The 20,855-nt window shown below is 34.5% G+C and overlaps 2 protein-coding genes across 4 annotated transcripts in view; one reads left to right on the plus strand and one right to left on the minus strand.

Moving 5' to 3' along the window:
* Positions 1–15,295, plus strand: part of Ntan1 (N-terminal amidohydrolase 1) — a 185,637-nt gene extending 170,342 nt beyond the window's left edge. For 2 of the 3 annotated variants that reach the window (XM_089633702.1, XM_089633700.1), the window contains exons 4-7: positions 9,021–9,203; positions 10,313–10,530; positions 11,405–11,566; positions 13,634–15,295. In XM_089633702.1, the coding sequence (XP_089489828.1) occupies positions 9,021–9,203; positions 10,313–10,530; positions 11,405–11,566; positions 13,634–13,759 (689 nt within the window). In that variant the 3' untranslated portion in view covers positions 13,760–15,295. The remainder of the gene's footprint in view (positions 1–9,020; positions 9,204–10,312; positions 10,531–11,404; positions 11,567–13,633) is intronic. The other variant, XM_089633701.1, reaches the window with a different exon arrangement.
* A 528-nt stretch (positions 15,296–15,823) lies between these two features.
* Positions 15,824–20,165, minus strand: LOC149422286 (meiotic recombination protein DMC1 homolog). Its single transcript, XM_089633703.1, has 5 exons — positions 19,843–20,165; positions 19,351–19,518; positions 18,791–18,893; positions 17,430–17,597; positions 15,824–16,114 (listed from the first exon to the last, which is right to left on the minus strand). The coding sequence occupies exons 1-5, from the start codon at positions 20,163–20,165 to the stop codon at positions 15,857–15,859; spliced, it is 1,020 nt and encodes a 339-aa protein (XP_089489829.1). The 3' UTR covers positions 15,824–15,856.
* Between the last annotated feature and the right edge of the window lie 690 nt (positions 20,166–20,855).

Genomic DNA, 20,855 nt, shown 5'->3' on the forward strand with positions numbered 1-20,855 from the left:
TAATTATAAATTATTATTTTTACAAACTGAGAGATTCTGTTTTTTTAGATGTTTGCAAGATTTTTCCATACATCTAATAGGGAACAATACATTTCACAATAAATTAACAATACAGTTTTGTAAAAAAAAATTTTTTTTTTCGCTCGAGCATTTAGTTTTTTTTTTAATATCTTTAAATGCTTGGAAGCATAGACCAGGCTCCAAGAGTTTTTTTAAGCTCTTTAGTTGCCGAAAATAAACGGATAAGTAATCACTTTTTAAAGATGTGTTGAATTGTAATTTTGTTGAGTTATCATGGAACCCCAATATGCCTATTTCCGGCTCCAGTCGATGTCATTGTGTTGAGTTATCATGTAACCCCAATATGCATTTTCCCAGCTCTAGAATTGTCATTGTGTCAAGTTATAATGGAACCCCAATATGCCTATTTCCGGCTCTAGTCGATGTCATTGTGTTGAGTTATCATGTAACCCCAATATGCATTTTCCCAGCTCTAGAATTGTCATTGTGTCAAGTTATAATGGAACCCCAATATGCCTATTTCCGGCTCTAGTTGATTTCATTGTGTTGAGTTATCATGTAACCCCAATATGCATTTTCCCAGCTCTAGAATTGTCATTGTGTCGAGTTATCATGGAACCCCAATATGCCTATTTCCGGGTCTAGTCGATGTCATTGTGTTGAGTTATCATGTAACCCCAATATGCATTTTCCCAGCTCTAGAATTGTCATTGTGTCAAGTTATAATGGAACCCCAATATGCCTATTTCCGGCTCTAGTTGATTTCATTGTGTTGAGTTATCATGTAACCCCAATATGCATTTTCCCAGCTCTAGAATTGTCATTGTGTCAAGTTGTAATGGAACCCCAATATGCCTATTTCCGGCTCTAGTTGATTTCATTGTGTTGAGTTATCATGTAACCCCAATATGCCTTTTCCCGGTTCTAGAATTGTCATTGTGTCGAGTTATCATGGAACCCCAATATGCCTATTCCCGCTATAGTCAAAGTAATAAACTTTTATTTTTTGAAAGAGGCTAACTTGTATGTGCCTCACAACTACCTTTTTAGACTCGTAATGTAAATCTTTTGACATGTCGCAAAATAGTAAAACTGCCTCCATGACCTTTTATTCTTACATGTACCTCAAATTTGTAATCTTCTCCCTAATATATTGGTGCAAACCCGTTTTATGGAGAACATGAATAAATTAATAAATACATTATATTACTGCTTATTTGATTAAAAGATGTCCTTGTATTTATATCAATCATAACTTGTTTTAATCCAAGCAAGGAATAGGATTATATTGCGCTGTGAGATTGTATTTATGTAGGACGTCATTGAAAACAAGGTAGAACAAAGTACGAGAATTTCAGTAAATTACGCGTGTATTTGCTTTCAAACGATACTTTCATTGTTGTATCTTCAAGGAAAGCCATTCATTGCGTTCGTGTTGCAAATTTATTGCCGTCATTGATGTGCCTGAGATCATCCTCGCGGGTTAACTGTATTCATGTTATTATAATACACGATAGATAATGAATAGATAGAGCTGTACTAATGCTCAGAATGTGCTTCTACATAAAGTTGTCGTATTTTAAATGGTCGTAAAGTGAAGATATTCATCATTTTGCTAGCTATACATCGCCGAATTCAACTGGTTGTAACGAGAAGTATTTCCGTAATCTCAAGATTGACGTAATAGGGTATTATCACTTTTTTTATTAAGGCGATGCACTACGTCGTGTAATACTTTAAATTGAGCCGCTATCAATAACAACCCTTACGTAGATGGCGATAAGGTTTAAATTCCCGCTTAACACTATCCGCCAGTTTTGATTTATGCAAGAAAAAAAACATGGCCAAAAAGTGCCTTTTATTTTATTTTGTGGATGTTCAGGCATAAATATTTAATTTTTTTTCGATCATTTTATAAATAACTTAATTTGCCACATTATACAATAAAATCATATCCGAAAATGGGTTCGTAAGTAGGAGATTTTGAACTTTAAAACAGTTTTCATAGGCCTTATACATTATTTTTTTTCTGGGCTTATAAAAAGACTTATCTAAAAAATACTCAATTGTTTCAAAGGCCAAGATGTATTCTACTCGCAGTATTTAATTAAAGCATCTGAAACATTTCTAGGCGACCAAATTTTCAAACCAAAAACACATGATTTTGCATTACTACGTATGGCATCGCCTTAAAAATTACGATAGTGAAGGTATTTTTAATTTTATTTTTATGTTGACGAATAAATTTTCTATAACAATTTTAAATGTGCCACTGTAGATTTGCCGCCAAAACAAATCAACGAAAAGTTGATGACAGCCGTCTTACCAATCAGTGGCGGTTTGTGCGTCATAATAGCCAGTTTTTAGAATTAATAATTATGAATGAAAATATTTAAATAATACATTTTTATTACAATGACCAGAATCTGAAAATTAAACTATAAATCTTCCACATACTTTAAACGTTGTTCATAGTTTGTGAAAACCTCTTTATCCTGCATATTATATCAACTTAACCTAATATATTTTTTAAATGTGATTAACGCACATGAGTAGCATCTTTAAGTCGAAGCTTAATGCCAAATCACCATTTTGATTTTTTTTAACGAATTGGTGCACATTAGGAATACCAAAAAATATGCTTTAGATAAATTGAAGGTTTTCCTATCGCTTCGCTTGAGTAGAATACAAATAAAAAAATAAATTACTCAATAAAAAATATAGTTGCAAACTACTAAAAAAAATATTTTTTCACTAGAAATGTATGAACGCATAAAGGAAACAACTTTAAAAAATATAGTATTATATCTAAGATTATTTGTGACAGTTTCACTTGATTAACTTTTTTGTTTTCTTACAAAATTATTTACAAAATAAATAAAAACCAGTTTTTTGCTTGAAATCAAACGTTTCTAGACGACTTTTGTCAAGCGATTTTAATGCCTATTACCTACGATAAAAGGTACACCAAGAATAAACACATTTTTGGCTTGTAGCTTCCTCTTAAGTGGGGTTATGGCCTCCCCAGTTTGGGGTATGTTGTGTGGTTGAAGTGAGTAGGGAGTGGGTAGGGAAGGAGAAGTGAACGAGGAGGGTTGGGAAATACTTTTCTATTCATATATGGTCACTTAACATGTCTAAAGTCAATTCAAGCAACGTTTTTCGCAGGGCGATTCTCAGAGATCTGCCATGCTGGAACGTGCGTAAACATAATACTATAGTATGAATGGTAAGTAGGTAATAATATTTTTTTGCGCACGCCAGGTTTTCCGGTTAACTAAGGGGCTTAACCTCTTGAGCAATTTAGAGAAATATTCTTCGCAGACCACAAATAATTGTAGTCTTTTTGGGAGATACATATCCCAGCATGACACGGTCTGATAAAAGTTATGCTATCTCGTTTTGTATTACGTTGAGAATTATAATTTAAACAGTGTTAGAAACAGAGAATGCCGCGCTTTCAGTTTGTATTTAAAAAATACCATAAACGCTCCCGAAAATTTTAAAATAATTTTATGAAACAGTGTTTGAAAAATATATTTGTTTAGCTTTTAAAATGTTTATTTTAAACGAAGACAAGTGAAGTGACAATAACATTTATAATACCTTTGTCTAATTAAATATATTTTTTTGTTTCGTGTAAAGTAGTAATAATTGCAGTTTACACGATAAAAACCATCTGTAGGCGATTTTGAAAACTTCATAATAGTTTGCGTTCATAATTTTAATATTTTTTAATTGCATACACAAAATTTGTACTACTAAAATCAGAAAAGGTCTTTCATCTGCATTCAAATCAATCTGTAAACTTCATCTGCTATAACGTAGAGACCTCCCTACTAGCATAGCGGGTGAAATTTGAACTACTAAAATCAGAAAGGGTCTTTCATCTGCATTCAAATCAATCTGTAAACTTCATCTGCCATAACGCAGAGACATCCCTACTAACATGGCGGGTGAAATAATAAAATAAATAAAAATATTTGCTTTACATTATTTTTTGCATGAAATAAAAAAAAAAACAGCGAATTTATCCAGAATCAAATGTAATTCAAAAATATTTTCCGCAGAACTGTATTCTGACAGTTCTCCTAAGCGAAGTACTAAAACTTCAGAGGCTCCAGGGGTTAACAGCTCGGTCACTGAGGTCTTCAGTATTGTTAAAATTTTGCTAGCGATATTATCACAAAATTTGCCTGGTTTTATCGTAGAGCATTTATGAAATTGTTGGATTGATGTAGGTAGCTGGAGATTTGTTTATCTCCTTCTTTAGACGCTTAATGGGCCTTTTGTAGAAATGAGATTCCTGAGGCGTATGAGTGGTAAAACATGTATGATAGTGGAAATTTGCAAATAATGCAAGGCTGATGTAAGCGTAATAAGTAAGATTAAGAAAGGGACGCTTAGATGATTCGGGCATGTAGAGCGAATGGACGAAGAGAGGAGTGAAGTAGTGCTCTACCTACCTCTGCGGCGAAACGACTGATGGTTTGTTAGTTAGTTAGATATACACACAAAAAAAGAAAATAAATATCTACGTAATAACTTTAGTTATTATGCAACAATCATGAGTGATTTTGATCAGTTAAGGCGATGCCATACGTAGTAATGCAAAATTATGTGTTTTTGGTTTGAAAATTTGGTCGCCTAGAAATGTTTCAGATGCTTTAATTAAATACTGCGAGTAGAATACATCTTGACCTTTGAAATAATCGAGTATTTTTTATATAAATCTTTTTATAAGCCCAGAAAAAAATAATGTATAGGCCTATGAAAACTGCTTTAAAGTTCAAAATCTCCTACTTACGAACCCATTTTCGGTTATGATTGTATTGTATAATGTGGCAAAATAAGTTATTTATAAAATGATTTAAATTAAATATTTATGCCTGAACATCCACAAAATAAAATAAAAGGCACTTTTTGGCCATGTTTTTTCTTGCATAAATTCAAAACAGGCGGATGGTGTTAAGCGGGAATTTAAACCTTATCGCCATCTACGTAAGGGTTGTTGTTGATAGCGGCTCAATTTAAAATATTACACGACGTAGTGCATCGTCTTAAATCTTATTGCATTTATATTTGCTTTTTAAAGTAAGCAACGTTATTGAAATTAAATATATATCAACGGAGCAAGTTTCATTGCAATTTTGTAATCTCTGTGATTATGAATTATTGTAAGAATTTAAAGTTAGAGCCATAATTGCATCAGCAAATTATTACAAAATCGGGGCCACCCGAAACCGACGCCTGTATAACTGAATATTGCGTATCTCAACCCAACCTAATCCAATTTAGTCCTTAAATTTATTGTGAACTATCATTTTCCCATCTTTATTTCTGAATCGTCTTCGGGTCATATTATTGGCTTAGGCCCATTGTCCACGTAACCGCACGTCATACGCACGCTTTCGTCAATTCACGATTACAAGACGAATGCTTGCGTCTTGCGTAGAAACAATGAAATCTGTGTCCACGAAGCGGCAACGTCACGTCAGCCGCTCGTCGTGCGTTCGTAATGCGGTGCGCGCGGCAACATGTCACTACTCGACCGACCGAATTGCAGTATTTTGTCTTTGTATCCGTGGTCCAACAGTAGAGACTAAATTTTGGTACGTATGTTTAGTCATTCGGTAAAATGATTGAAATACAGAATCATCTTCTGATAGATGCTCTCTGGCAGCAACAAAAAATCTACAATTTATATTTATTTCGATGTATGGATGAATCCAGTACTTTCTTCGCCTGTTTCGTCGTCTTCTAATAAAATTGTATGCTATAATCACTTCATCGTCATCACTTGACATTTTCACAACAAAATACGTGCTTTCTCGATGCTAGTTGAAAGAAAACTGAGACGTTTTGTAACGTGACTGACTATTGCATGAAGCAGCGTGGACACAACAAATATGCAAAATACGCCTATCTTCATTTGTAGGTTACATGCATCCTACCAAAGACGACTGTGTGGACAATGGGCCTTACTTGCGTATCTACAAAATTTCATCCGATTGGACCATCAATGTATGTATGTTGGTTGATAGGTTTGACATATGGGGTTCTTACTTAACCTGACATAAATTCGGTTTTTTATTTTGATTTGGAAAAATATATTCATATTTGTAATTAGTCGCATAATATGTTTAATAAAATAAAATACTTTTTTGTTTTAAAACCACGATATTAAATATCGTGGTTTTAAAACAAAAAAGTATTTTATTTTATTAAATATGTCAAACCACAAAGTGATTGCTTTCTACAATAGCATAATATGTTCCTTAAAAATTATCAACTTTATGTAGCGCCGTTTGGTTATTATTCCATTACACCTACCCAGCTACTTTTTAGACATGTTTGGCCTAAATTGAGTTTTGCTCGTAAATATTATGAATCCGCTTCTTGTAAGTCGAGATAACACGATGTCCGTGTAGTCATTTCGTGCAATAATCATTACTATTACTAAAATTATTTTAAAATTTTAATAATAATATGTTGCTAATAAAACACAATTAATGATATTAAATTATCATTAAATACTATTTTTATATTATTCGATAGCGCCAGAAATTTAACATTTAATTGAACAATTAAATTGAGGAGTGTTTTCACAAAGAGAAATATCTACAAAACATTTTTTTAGTGAGAAGATTTTAAGTGTATAATCTCTCGGGGTTAATATTTTATGATAATTGTTTATGCAAATTTAATTAACTGTTAATTACTAATAAGAAAACTCAATTCGTTTCTGAAGCCGTATTTATTTAAAAAGAAGTTGAAAATTGCGCATTGACAAAAGAGAAATATTTACGTATTTGGAAAAATAATTTTTCCACCAAGCGAAATCCCAATACATTTTATTTTTACACCAAAATTATTGTTTTTTTTTTAATATGATCAAAAATATATTTTTATCGTCGGCAAGCTAAGAGAAGGAAAGTTGCTGTAATTTTGTGATTGCCGTGGTTAATGGCAACTATCGCAAATTTCCCAGTACCGAAACCGACGCGAAGTAAGTAAGAAGCTATGGAATGAAAGTATGTATGGAGAGGATGGTAAGTAGCTTAGTCCACTTTAGACCATACCTGGCTCCAAAGTACAAATGTGGAAAAGCTTGCACAGATGTCATTCTGTTAACTGTTTGTTCATGAGAGGATGCACGAGTTGTCTTCTGTATTTTGTTTCTGTTTGTGAAAAATGATTTTGCGTTCTGTGATTTCATGTTCCAACATAAGCAATGAAAAATCTAAATCGAATAGTGGTATTTGTTTCATAATGGAGTATTTTTTTTGGTAAATTTTACTTACATTCTTAAAAAAAAAATATTTTTAATATGCTCGTAGATTACATTCCTGGAAAATGCAACAATATTATTTGCATTACCTCTTTTATTAATCTTCCCACCTCTTCTTCCTTGCCACCATCAGGAGGGAACCCCCCTCCCCCATGTGAATGCTATAGGTACGCCACTGTTCATGCTAGGCCCCCGTAGGTGTAATTTGTTTGAGCATACCGGCAAACGTCCCGATTCAACGCCCCTGTTACTGCAGCACGCACCGACCAGCAACGGTTGCAAGCAAGATGCAATTCAGACTCCGATGATCTCATGATTTACCGACAAGATAAACACATCTCCCTGTGCGACTGTAATCCTGGTTGGTACCCTCTGCCTGGTGCCCATGCCGTCCGTATGCCGCTGATATTTATGACCGCCGCTGTGTCCGCGGAACGGAACCTTATCCGGCAGGTTATTATATTAAATTTATGAAATGTTTGTCCCTTTCGTGTACCGTTGCCTGTTGACTTATGAGCGCTTTGCTTTCTTGTCTGAATCAACCGTTTGGGAATGAATTTACGCGAAGTTGACAAAACGAAAAGCAATTCTGTACATATCCAGAAATCTATGAAGTAATGTGTAGTTTATAGCTTTGTACCCGGATTTATCCTATGTACACCTTGTTATGCTTGACGACTGACCACAATTTGATCAAAGCTGAAATAGGCCGGGAATCGTCGTTTCGGGTGTTGATCATATGTCAAAATTTCAAAATGGCGCTGATCGTCAAACACATGTGACGGCAGTTGAAACATCCAATCCTAAGCTTTTAAAATTAATGGCAAATGAGAGTGGTTTATTTATGGCATAATGTAATGCATATTTTTTATTCTTTTCATCTTGGTCCTTTTTAACTTAATAGTTTATTATGTTTTTTACAGTCAAAAATCAACACATTGTCAACCTACATGTTTACTACGTTTTATTATAACGAATTGGCTGGAATTAGCTTAGTAGGTACCCAATTAGAAGAAAAAGTAGAAACAATATAGTTCTCTCAGTAAATAATTTTTGAGCCATTTTTTATTATTTTGTAAAATTATTATATAACCTCGACATAAGCTTGTCGTAGTGAGGTTAAAAATTCTAATGTAAACAATGATACAATGTAAAGAAACAATAAGTCAAGATCCCACATAAGTAAGCAATAAATCAAAACCCCCATCGATAGTCCGAGCCTTACTTGTTATGCTTACGCCGGCTAAGCACATATATATATATATATATACAATAGTGAGAGTGAGACGGTTATACTCTGAGCAATGACCAATCGAGTAATCGTACACTATTTAAGAAACTGTTTGTATGGTTTACTCTTGTTAGCATTGATGCCATTCTTACCGAAATTACCGAAAAAAACCGAAAAACCTACCGAATTCAGTTAAAAATTCTCTAACCACCCAGTGTGGCCCAGTTAAGCTCATTTGATTTGGGCACCCCTGCCCTAAACAATCCTGGAACCAATAATAACAAAATTTGAAATTTTAAAAACAATCAATCGGTCTAGTAGTTTTTAAGTCTATAGGGCACACACATAGAAATGTCCTGGAACCATCACTTCCTCTTAGAACTCTGAGGCAACAAGGAGCCAAGGTACTGGTATTACCTAACACTTGATACAATTGAATTTTATGTAGTTAACCTAGGTATTTTATTTCCCTTCCAGGTTCAGGCGCTGTAGCCCTAGCTCACTTGGATGGGTCCGGAACAGAGGAGGCCGCCACGGCTATGTTGAACCGTGTGCAGGAGCTGGGCATGGCATACCCCGGGGGGCGCATCGAACTGCAGCTGGTTGGCGGCTTCTCAGACCCGCACCGCTACTCCGAGGATCTGTTTGCTTCCATCATGCGTGAGTTATACTTACCTAATCACTATATATATACACATATATCTATTCTAAAAGAGATAGGCATCCACTATACGCTATCTACCTATCTCGCTGCCTATTCTGTCTGTATCATCTGTCATCATGCGTATGATATACCTTAAACCGAATTTAGATTACGAAACTACTTTTATGCACGTTGGAATTAATTTCATGACACCAAGCAGTTGGGAAATTGCATAATATTTTTTGTTGTGAAATCTTCAGTATCACAGCAACAATGGCGCCATCAGCATCATAGCTTTTCTTGCAATGCATAACAAAATTAGTTGCACGACACTATGTTGCCAAAAAATCGCGTGGGGGGGTAAAACTAAACTAAAAGAAACCAAACTAATGTTGCAGGGGGCCCAGTTTTTGTATTCTCAGTTCAACTTAAGAATGACCTGTGGGCCGGCATGTCTCCCCCCTGCCGTTACTTAAACGCTCGCTAACACATTCATGCCCACTATTTAAATTATTTTTTTATTTTTTTATTTACCTACCTAGGAATAAAATTTTATAGCATTTTATTTTACAATAAAAATAATGCATTTTATTTTTGGTATCAGATTTATCAAATCGGCTACAACACTAGTTTGCTCAGAAATTGTGCGAATGGCACAAGTTTGCGAGATATCAGGTTCTACAGATATCTATTTTTAAATATATTAATTATCATTGCGGGTTGAGGTTTGTATTCCACCTATAAAAATTTACACCAGATGAATGGACGACTTCTCCAGCACAGCGCTTGGCATACTGACTGGGGAAAGGTAGCTGTACAATGTACACGGTCCTACCGGCAGAACCCGGTACTACAATAAATAAGCCTATCACAACATCAGTTCATTTTCTTTTGGGTACCCCCTATGTATGTTTACAAAACTACCAGTGAAACTATTTGGCGCAACTAGTTTCGTAATGTAAATTCACTAATATGTTTTCATTCTGGAAGACCCAGGATCCTAACATATCTTTACAAGTTTCTCGCCGAACTGAGAAGGCTTTTGTTTTAGGTAGATGTTTGAGTCGATACGGAACAATTTATATTTTTGTGTAATTCAGCTTAATCCTTTTCTTTCTGTTTACAGATGCGTTCCACCGCCAGCCAGTGGAGGTGGACCTGACATTGGCCTGCGTGGGTGAGCTGAACACGGTGGTGCGCGGTGGTGTGCACTGGCCCGCGCTCTACGGCGTGGGAGTCAACGTGCGCACGGGGCACATCTTCCCCGCCACCTTCCCCGACAAGGGGCCCGACACGGCGCTGAGGTACGCTCGCTACCTGGCGGGCGGCTCGCAAGTCAACCAGGTAAACATTAGACATTTGATTATATTGTTCAATCCTGGCAGATTAATAATAATAGTAATAACATTGCATTTATATAGCGCAGTTTAGTGTCATTTCACTTCAAGTGCGCTTAACTACTTGTATAACAAACTTTAAAAAAATTGTAATTCAGTATTAGTGGTTCTTAAAATTATTCCTACAGTGTGCCTTACCCAATACAGATCTAATATTATAACATTAAATACACTGTTTATACAAAGTGATGACAAAACTTAGAATAACAATAACAGCAGGACAGGACAAAACACGAATATTAAAACTAAAACATAATGTAAAACAGGAGGCAGTTTGTGCTCAGAAATGAGAATTTTCTGAGCAGACACTTTAAAAAGGTACAATAAGGAGACAACCGAAACCAAACAATTACCGGAAGTTTTAGTATATGGCTTATTATAAAATATTGAAAAGAAGTTAAAATTTATGAATGGTTAGATTTTTTAAATAATTTTGTTTTTAAAGCCCGTTTAAATTCAGGAGATTAGTAAGAGCTGAGGGAAGTCTATTCCAGATGAGAGGGCCTGTTACACTAAAAGAACGATCATAGTAAACAGCTCGATTTGACCTAGAAAGTTCAATTAGACGATTACTAACATCTAGATCTGCTGACCTTAGAGTAAACTGTCTATTGCTTAAGTTTTGTCGGATACATAGTTCCGATATATAGGCTGGCGCCATTCCTTGCATTACTAGCATTTGTAAAGCACAAAATTTTGTTGTTGTGAAAAATTGGGTAATAACGATATCTTATATTTTCTTTTTAGTGGAATGTGAAGAATGAGATCCAGTGCTGTTGCATTAACATTAATTTGTTTAATAATCTTTTGAAATATTTCAGGTGCTCGACATCTATGACTCGTCCCTGGGGATGCTGCGCATCGGTCCATTCAACTATGATCCTTTGAGGGGAGTAGATCTGTGGCTGGAGCAGTCTGACGACTTCATTCTTCAGCATCTATCCACATCTCCGCAAGTGGAACCGCCACACTTTGTTATGACGGTAAGCTCGTCTAAATATTCCCCCATTAAATGTTCATTGTAATTTTATTTCAATTCTGTTATTCATTTATTTATTTGTGTCAATATCAAGATAATAAATTCTATTTATTGATGGTCTGCTAAGCTCATCAGCGTAAGTATTGAGCCATAGGCCCATTGTACTATTTCCTACTTTTCACCATATTCGTCTGACAGTAACCAAGTTAAACACAACTAACATTAATATACTATTATTTATTAATTTTCTTTCTTATTTACACTTTATCTGACCAATCTGTTTCAGATGATCTTAGATATTGTCATTGATATTATTTAAACTTTATTTGACTATTAACTGTTTCAGATGAGGGCAAAGCTAGCACATTAGATTGTTTTCGATATGAATTTAAGATTTTCTTCTTAACCACTCAAAACATTAGAACGTCAAAAGACGTAAATATGATAATAGCAGTCAAGACATTAGAACGTCTTTTCACGTAAACGCGCGAGATTTTATAAAAATCGATTTATTTCCATCACTAGTAAACGGATTACCATGATTTAAAAAACAGAGTATCGATAATGAATAACGCTACGCGTCTGTATTCAAGGATATCTATGGAACGTAGAGTTGCATTATCTAAGCCGATTGAATCTGTCATCTTGTTCGTTCATAATTTATTGCGTTTCTAAATAATTTATTAAAAATATTTTAGTTTGGACGGTTAATATTTTGAGGTGACTAATAGTTTTTAATTATATTTCTTCAATATATAAAGTGTTATTTCTTTATGATACTCAGTAAAAAGTACATTTTTCAAGGCTTTGAAATAATTGTAAGCGATTTTTACATATTTTTGACGTTTTCATAAAATGTATATTTAGAAACGCAAATATTTACGTATAACACATTACGATAGTGGATTTCATAATCTTTCCAAAACATTTTTTAGAATGAGGCTACGTTTCCCAAAACGTAAGTTATGAAGCTTTTAGCAAAACTCGTAAATAACACAAAAATTATCACGTTTTGACAGTTCTCAAAGGAACACATAGTAGATAAAAGTCTTTGTCTGAGAGGTTAAGGTGATGCCCTACGTATTAATTTAAAATCATGTGTTTTTGGTTTGAAAATTTGGTCGCCTAGAAATGTTTCAGATGCTTTAATTAAATACTGCGAGTAGAATACATCCTGGCCTTTGAAATAATCGAGTATTTTTTAGATAAGTCTTTTTATAAGCACAGAAAAAAATAATGTATAGGCTTCTGAAAACTGCTTTAAAGTTGAAAAACTCCTACTTACGAACCCATTTTCGGTTATGGTTTTATTGTATATTGTGGCAAATTAAGTGATTTATAAAATGATCGAAAAATATTTAAATATTTATGCCAGAACATCCACAAAATAAAATAAAAGGCACTTTTTGGCCATGTTTTTTTCTTGCATAAATCAAAACATGTGGATGGTGTTTAGAGGGAATTTAAGCCTTATCGCCATCTACGTAAGGTGTGTTATTGATAGCAGCTCGATTCAAAATATTACACGACCTAGTGCATCGCCTTAATTTTTATTGTTTCAGATGAGGGCAACGCTAGCACATTAGATTGTCTTTGACAAAATTATTGACATTCATTATTATTATTTGACAAAATTATTATTGAGTTGAGAATTATATTGAGATATCTTCCATTTCACCTCATTCCTTTGTTCCTGTTTTCCCGAGAATGGATCATTTGGAGGATCCTGTAGCGGTAAGGGTTTTCTCATCAGAAGTCCCTCTTTGTTGGGTGGAAAAGTCCACCGAGGTGGTCTCGGCTCTCCTCTCCACTCCCCTTGGTTCCCTGTAGGCCTCAAGAGGGAAGAGTCCACTGAGATGGCCTCAGCTCTCCACTCTCCCTAGTTTCCCCAAAGGCCCCTCATCGATGTTAGTTTTTTTATGTGGATGGTCCATTTTTGGTACCGTGAGTATACAGGGAAATAAAAGTTCCACCCCAGAGGAAGCCCAAATGCTGGGGTAAGATCTAAATACTCTAAATTCCCTAGCTTGTATTTAAAGTTTACTTTACCTTGTTATTTTTACTGTTTCAGATGAGGGCAACACTCAAGTATATTCAGGATAACCAGTTCCCAGCCGTGACAGTGTTCCGGGATAATCGGCCGCATTATTATCGCAGGGATGAGCACACCGGGTACTGGCAACCCGTTAGATATTAATCACTAACTATTATTTTATTATTAAATTTAAAATCATTATTGTTACTGTTTAAAATCTATGGTTGATTTGATGGTTGAATGATCAGTTATGGTCGAAATTATGAAGGAAAATCTATCAGTTTGATTAACTTATACTTCTCGGTATTGTACTGGTGATAGAAGGCCATTGAGCATCCAAGTGGAGTTAGAAATCATTTAAGATTTTTTTAATAACTAGATCTAAATACCGAGGTACTCCAAAACCTTTGTCTTCCTAATTCTCCTTTCCTTCTCATTTCTTTCAAATTCTCCTACTAACCTTACGATGCCAGTTCACGTTGGACCAATGTCTACAGGACCATTTGACGTATATTGGCTGTCGCAACTCGTTGGCCACCAATCTTGGCCGGCCAACCAATTAGTGTCGATTTTTCATGCACACATCAAAGGATCTTGGCGCCAACCTTCGCCCAACATGACCTGGTAGTTTTGAGGTAAAGTTCCGAGGACATCTACACTAACCTTAGTGACGCAGCGACAGTGTTACGCACTATACAAATGTAAGGGAGTATATTCGAATACAGCAGTGGTAGCGTCAGACCTGCGTTTGCGCACGCTACAGTGGTTGATTTATATGTTATGTTTTCATAATTATTATATAAGAAATGGAGGGTTTGAATATGATGAGCTTTTTATAACTTGGGGGTCACAACATCCATTATTGTTTGATTTAAGTACAAAATAATACAAAACAAAACAACACAAAATAGTTTGGAGCAAAATTGCAAATCTATTAGTTTAATTAGATAAAATTTATAAGAGCAAGACAAGACATCTAGGTTGGCGATCACGTAATGACTGATTCCGCCTGCGATAGTTTTGCGGCCCTTGAAAGTGACTAGCGTAAAGTGACACGGCAACACTGACACATTGTCACTGACACTACTATTTGTGCTCGGAATCTTTAGATAAACAAAGTGTTTGTATTCTGCATCATTTTGACCATAACTGAATCTTTTTTAGTCATATTTAAAAGATGTTTGTTTAAGTTATTAAATTTAAATGTTCGATTATCACAACTTTCCACTTCCACTAGAAGAAAAAAACAATATAAGAAAATTAACGTCACAAAAAGCATTATTGTTATTTATCCTAGAATATCGTGCTTTTGAATACATACACATATTTTTTAAACCATCAATATGAAAATAATTTAAATATCAGATTAGAATTAAGTATCTCTTGTGATATGATTTTTTTAATGATGTAAAAACATATTTGAGACATATAAATTAATTATTAATTATTGTTATCTTGCCATATTTGGAAAACTAGCGAGTTATAATATTAACTTTACTCTATTTATATGAATATTGTAAATAAATCAAAAGTAATATTAATTACAATTCTCCAACTAGATGTGTAGACGGATACTTGATTATACAATATTAAACTATTTTTGAAAACTATCTTTTTAATTCATTGCTATGAAAATCTGAAATTGTTATGTTTATTATGATAATATTATGTTGTGTATGTTTTACTCCCATTTGCTCTCTGGATCTGCTTTTATTGAAAAATACATATTTATTTTTTGAAAAATCATTGTTTTATTCTAGCATTCTGACTAACCCTATAATATGATGATAAAAAATATGTCTGTAATAATATTTTTATTATAATAATTAAAATTCATGAGATAATAATTAAAAGAATGACAAATGGAAATGAATTATGTATCATACATAAATCAATAAAAATAATACAGTTAAAAAGTATGGATTTTTACACGAGTTTGATAAAACAATATGAGTATGTAAGTCAATAAAGTGTCAAATAATGGTAATATGTATTTTTAACCCGTGCGTACACGATAAGTCGTGTGAGAATTAGAATGTATGGGAAATGTCAGAAGTTGGAGGGATTTATAACTATTTAATGTATTTACTATGGGTAGTGTAGGAATAAACAAATTTTTTTTTTTTACATTCTGGAGTGATTTTCATACAAAAGAACCAATCTCCCATTTTCATATACATTATGTACTGCATATTTTACACAGTATTCTATGGAACACATTCCCCATGTAAAAACAGAATTAATGTAGGTAATTATGAATTAATCTTTAGCATCAGCTATGCCACCATTGGTGATAGCGAATGTGGCTTCATTCTCCGGCAGGTCGGGGGAATCGTATACCTTAGCGATGCGTGTTTCCCCGCGTCCCTTCTTGAGGGAGATGCGTGTAGTGGATGCGTGTGCGAGGATGTGCCCCCCGATGGGCTTCTTGGGGTCTGCCTGGAAGGACATGGTGGCTCCGGGATCTGACGTCATCTGGTTGGTTATGAACACGCTGACGTTATACTCCTCGGATATCTGAATAATTTTATATTGTTGTAGTTATATACATATCACAAAATTACTCAAGTCAGAAGAGATGCTATCTAAGTCATCAAGAACATCAAATCATAAAAAAAAATCAAGTTTTTAAAAAACAACGTAAATACCGCACAACTGTCCGGAGCTAGTGTGACTATTGCAACTCGAATTGGGGTATGTTGAGATACTAAAGGGATACAAATCCAGTAAAATATTGGCAATACTTGTATTGGCTGGCAACATTGGCTGCCTGAGGCGCAAGTGTAGCACGTTGAATTCCTTCCAGAAAATTGCGGAAAATAATTGAATATACATAGTATTTGTTGGCTGTGGTAGTTTTATACTGTTAATACAAACCTAACTGCCACATTAATGTTTTTTTTATGTATGAGCACAAAAACAGTAAGGTCTCATGTTGGTTACCTAATATATATTTTAAAATAATTTATTAACCTAAAATAAAATAAAAAAAATATTTCACATAAAATCCATTAAAATGTATGAAAGAAAACCATGCATCGTTCGCACGCGCTAGTGTAGCATACTGCCATCAGGATGTCTGGGAAATGTCAGAAGTTGGAGAGATTTTTAATTAACTTATGTATTTGGTATCACCGTGGTGAAAGACCACCATTGAAAATAGACAAGTATTCTCTCTCTCTCAACTCTCCACTGTAGAATAATACCTTATTCTTCTGACATTTCCCATACCTTCTGATGGTTATATGCTACTCTAGTGGTTCCTAGTGGCACGTGTTATGAGGCTTGGTTTCCTTTCATAAATTTGAATGGATTTCATGCATGATTTTGCCATGGTACACTAGCGCCTCTAGCGGCCAGAGTTGCCAGCCAAAACAAGTAAATACTGCCGATATTTTACTGGAGTTGAATGCATTATTATTATTCTGGGTATTTGGTATCACCCAGCGTTGGCTTCACAGTGTCCTCTTTGGTTTGAACTAACCAAACTGTGTTTAAAGACTGTATTTGAAAACCACTTTCAAAAATACCACCTTTACTTTCTCATTCTCTTTTATTGTTGCCTAAAACTCTCAAAATTTATTGTGGCCTAAAAACATTTTTCCGTATTGGAGATGAGTTGACAAATGAAAAAATAGAGTGAGAGCCGAAAAGAAATGCCAATGTAAAAAGCTGAACATAGGAAGGCTCATGAAGAAGAAAAATAAAAATATTGTCTGGCATGGTTTTGGTGAGATTCCTGATAGTAGCGCCACAACACGTAAGCAACCTTTGGAAAGCATAATAGAGATTATCTCACTCAAATAGTTGATGAGATTAACAAACGTTTTACCTTTTGCAAGCGCGACAATACTTGCGCTAGTTTCTGCTGCCTGTCGGCCAATTCTCCCCTTCCGGAGAAATCCACCCGGAAGAGAGCCATGATGGAGTCGACGATCAGTAACTTGAACATTCCTGCTTCCTCATGGAACTTTGCGGCTACGAAATCCAGGAGTTCTGCCTGTTAATGTTAAAATGTATTTTAAGTAATAAATTCAATATTCACTAATTTATATCTTGATTGTGTTTATTGTTCTAAAACAAAACATTTCAATTAGTTATCTTGATTAATATGAAGTTTATTTTGGTAATAAGTATACCCTGTGTTCGGAATCTAGTGGTATACGTGGACAATTGGAGAATCTATATGACAATAGGGGTTTAAAAGGTTTTTGGATTTGAGCCTTTGTTTTCGAGTAAATCGAGTCCGAAGATGGAATTTTTGGAGATATTGAAACACTGATTTTGATGTTGTAATTAAATCTTTAAAAATCATATATTTTACCAATCTCTAGACTATCTCAATCTATATTTGAAATATGTGTAGATTATGGCTTAAGCTGGGATTTTTTTTTACATCCCACGCAGGAGGCCATGGGGAAAATAATTTCCCTCGGGGCCTATGTTATCTTTGGGGATGCTGTGTAGAGGGTATTTTTAAGGAAAGGAAGGAGATGAAGTTCTGGGAAGGGAAAAGGTATGAGGGGTAGGTAGGAAAGGCAATGGGTCAAGAGAGACCAGTTGGAGAGATCAAAGCGTCTCCCCAAACCAGCCTTCCAATATTCATAGGCAGGTGCATCCTGAACACACCTCACCCGATGAACCTAGGCACTCCTGCTAAATCACCAAATATAGCGAACCACACTACCTATGGCAGAGGTGTTGATTATCCAATAAATGGTTTCCAGGTCGGCGGTACCCAAACCCGCCTCCCAAATTGGGAACTATCCCATGGACCTAAAAAGTCCTGGACAGAGCATTAGTGCGATGTTGTATGAATAGCATTGAAAAATGAACTATTATTATTTTATTTTTGTGTTGTTAATGCAGTTGTAACAGCTTATGATTTTTTTTGGGTATTAAATAAGACAAGGAACTTTGGGTTTCTATCCATAGAAAAGCTTGTTCTGTCTGAACTATGTCATAGATTCAGAAGTGATCCCAACTTTACTTTTGTGCAGTTTATTTTTAAAAGTGGAACTATGTAAGTCAAGTTACATCTGTGATTGTTCGCAGTTATCCTACTACATACATACTTTATATGTACGTACAGATTAATGAAGATTATTTTTTGGGGACGATAATAATATTTTGATCAATACAAACAAAATATTGATCTGTCTTTTGATGCTAGATTAGTTATTTTATTCTCACCTGATGTTCGGAAGTGTAGGCTCGAGCGTAAAGAACATTGTCCAATACGGCGTTTTGATCTAGATTGAATCTGTCTGCTATTGGTCGCAGGCGATCAGGACGGCTGGCAAGTGTTTTTAAGGAAATATACCTTTCAGATATTATAATGCTAAAAAACATGTCCTTCAAACTAAAGGCGTATATATATTCCACATTATGAGATTTTACAAGTGTTGTTGTAATTCACACTGATTCACCAACAAGAATCTTGGTGGACAAGAGCGGAAAACCCGTTAACAGTTGATGTCGCCAGCATAAGAACAATTCTGAACCCATTTTCATGTAAAATGGCATGTATGTATAACGAATTACCTGGGACCACCTTCTTTCCCTCAGACAGGGGAGTTCTTGTGCGGTTTCACATAAAAATATTATAGATATTCATAATGTAATCCCCCAAAATATATTACCAAATTAACAATTCAAACAAGTGATTCAAACTAACTACTGCTAAAATTTCAAGCATTATGACTCATGTTTGTTCTATGTGATGAAGTTATGATATAGTATTTAAAGGATACAAGGTGTGCTCCGTGTCCAGAAAGATGACTTTCCCTCCCGTGTAGCCATTGGCTCGTGGTATCTGACTGGTGACGCAGAGGGTGTGGGACAGTTGAGTCTTGCCTGTGCGAAACTCTCCAAACACTTCCGTGATGGCCATGGATTCCACACCTCCTCCCATTAACTTGCTGGAAGAGCAATAAAATAATAATATTATTGCCTATTATTAATCTAAAATTTATGTATTAATAATTCAAGAATAACTTATTAACAAATCTAATTTTCTCAAATATTTCACAGATCAATTGTTAACATTTATTTATGATACAATTATAAGAACTGGATCCGTAAATCATTGAATTTTACCTTTAATCTGTTGAATTTTGACTAGAACTTTATTATCTTTTGGGAAAAAGCATTATCACCAATCAATGAAGTAAAATAATGTAGAAAGGAGGCAGCCATCGCATGATTTTTTTAAATGTCCAATATTTTATTTAACATGTACTCACTCGAGTTCTTCACTTCCTGTGCTAATCTTGAAAACATTTTTACGACGATCACTGACTTCCAGCGCTGTTAAGAAACCAATAGATGATACCTTTTGGCACGCCTCTTTGATTTTATCAACTTTTGCCTCTGAGAATCCTTTTATATTGCAGAGTTTCTTTCTTGTCGTCATCTGAATACCCTTTACAGTGCATATTCCAACACCTTTCAGTTTTTTGATATCTGCTACATTTATGCCATGCTGCTGAAGTATATCCACATCTTGAAAAAAGCTTTCTTCCTCGTCAACTTCTGTTAAATGATCTTCAGTCAATTGATTTTCCATTTTTATTCCTTTACTGTGAGGATAACTTTCAATTTCAATTCAAGTTTTTACCGCGTTCAGGCCATAGACAACAAGCATTTTTTTAAAAATATTAAATAAGGCTGATTACGGAAAATATATTCATTTTCAAAATAAATAAGTTAACATGCGAGTTTTTATGCCAAACATATGGCAATATAATATATTATGAAGGTTATTGTTTGTAAATCATTTTACTCCGATTTCAGACAACCATTTATTTAAATCAATAAAAGTTTAGTTTGTTAATTTAAGAAAAAGTATTTAAAAAATCTAACGAGAAAATAAGTCCGTGATCAATAAATTATGAAATTACACTATACACACATAAAAAATAAATGCGTAAATACATACACTTTTTTATAATATTTCAATTCATGTTGACCGATTTAGATTTATTTGGATTAATAAGGAATTATAATGTAGGGTAATCTGGAAATCTCGAAACAGACGGCGCTTATGTGATCGGCGTTATTCGCACGACTTGCAGGGATAGTCCTGATCCAAATGGCGCCATTTATCAAAACAGTAAACGTTAAGGTTGGTGATTAATGTAATTAATCATATTTGTATAGTTTGTATTTTTGTGTAGCGCCGTTTTTTATAAAAATAATCTAATGGGCGATATGGAAGGTGTAAGGTATTATCAGCATTTGGCGCATCAAAATTAAA

Source organism: Hesperophylax consimilis, chromosome 7 (assembly GCF_061612785.1).
Source record: "Hesperophylax consimilis isolate HC1 chromosome 7, BYU_Hcon_1.0, whole genome shotgun sequence".
In the NCBI taxonomy this organism is placed as follows: domain Eukaryota; kingdom Metazoa; phylum Arthropoda; class Insecta; order Trichoptera; family Limnephilidae; genus Hesperophylax; species Hesperophylax consimilis.

Bases quoted from the DNA above. Each gene is read 5' to 3' on its own strand.
- LOC149422286 (XM_089633703.1), bottom strand. From the start codon at position 20,165: ATGGAAAATCAATTGACTGAAGATCATTTAACAGAAGTTGACGAGGAA. The intron at 18,894-19,350 runs GTATCCTTTAAA...AACACTTGCCAG, and splicing joins CTGGACACGGAGCACACCTT to CCGTCCTGATCGCCTGCGAC. The intron at 16,115-17,429 runs GTAAAACGTTTG...AAAATTATTCAG, and splicing joins TATTGTCGCGCTTGCAAAAG to ATATCCGAGGAGTATAACGT.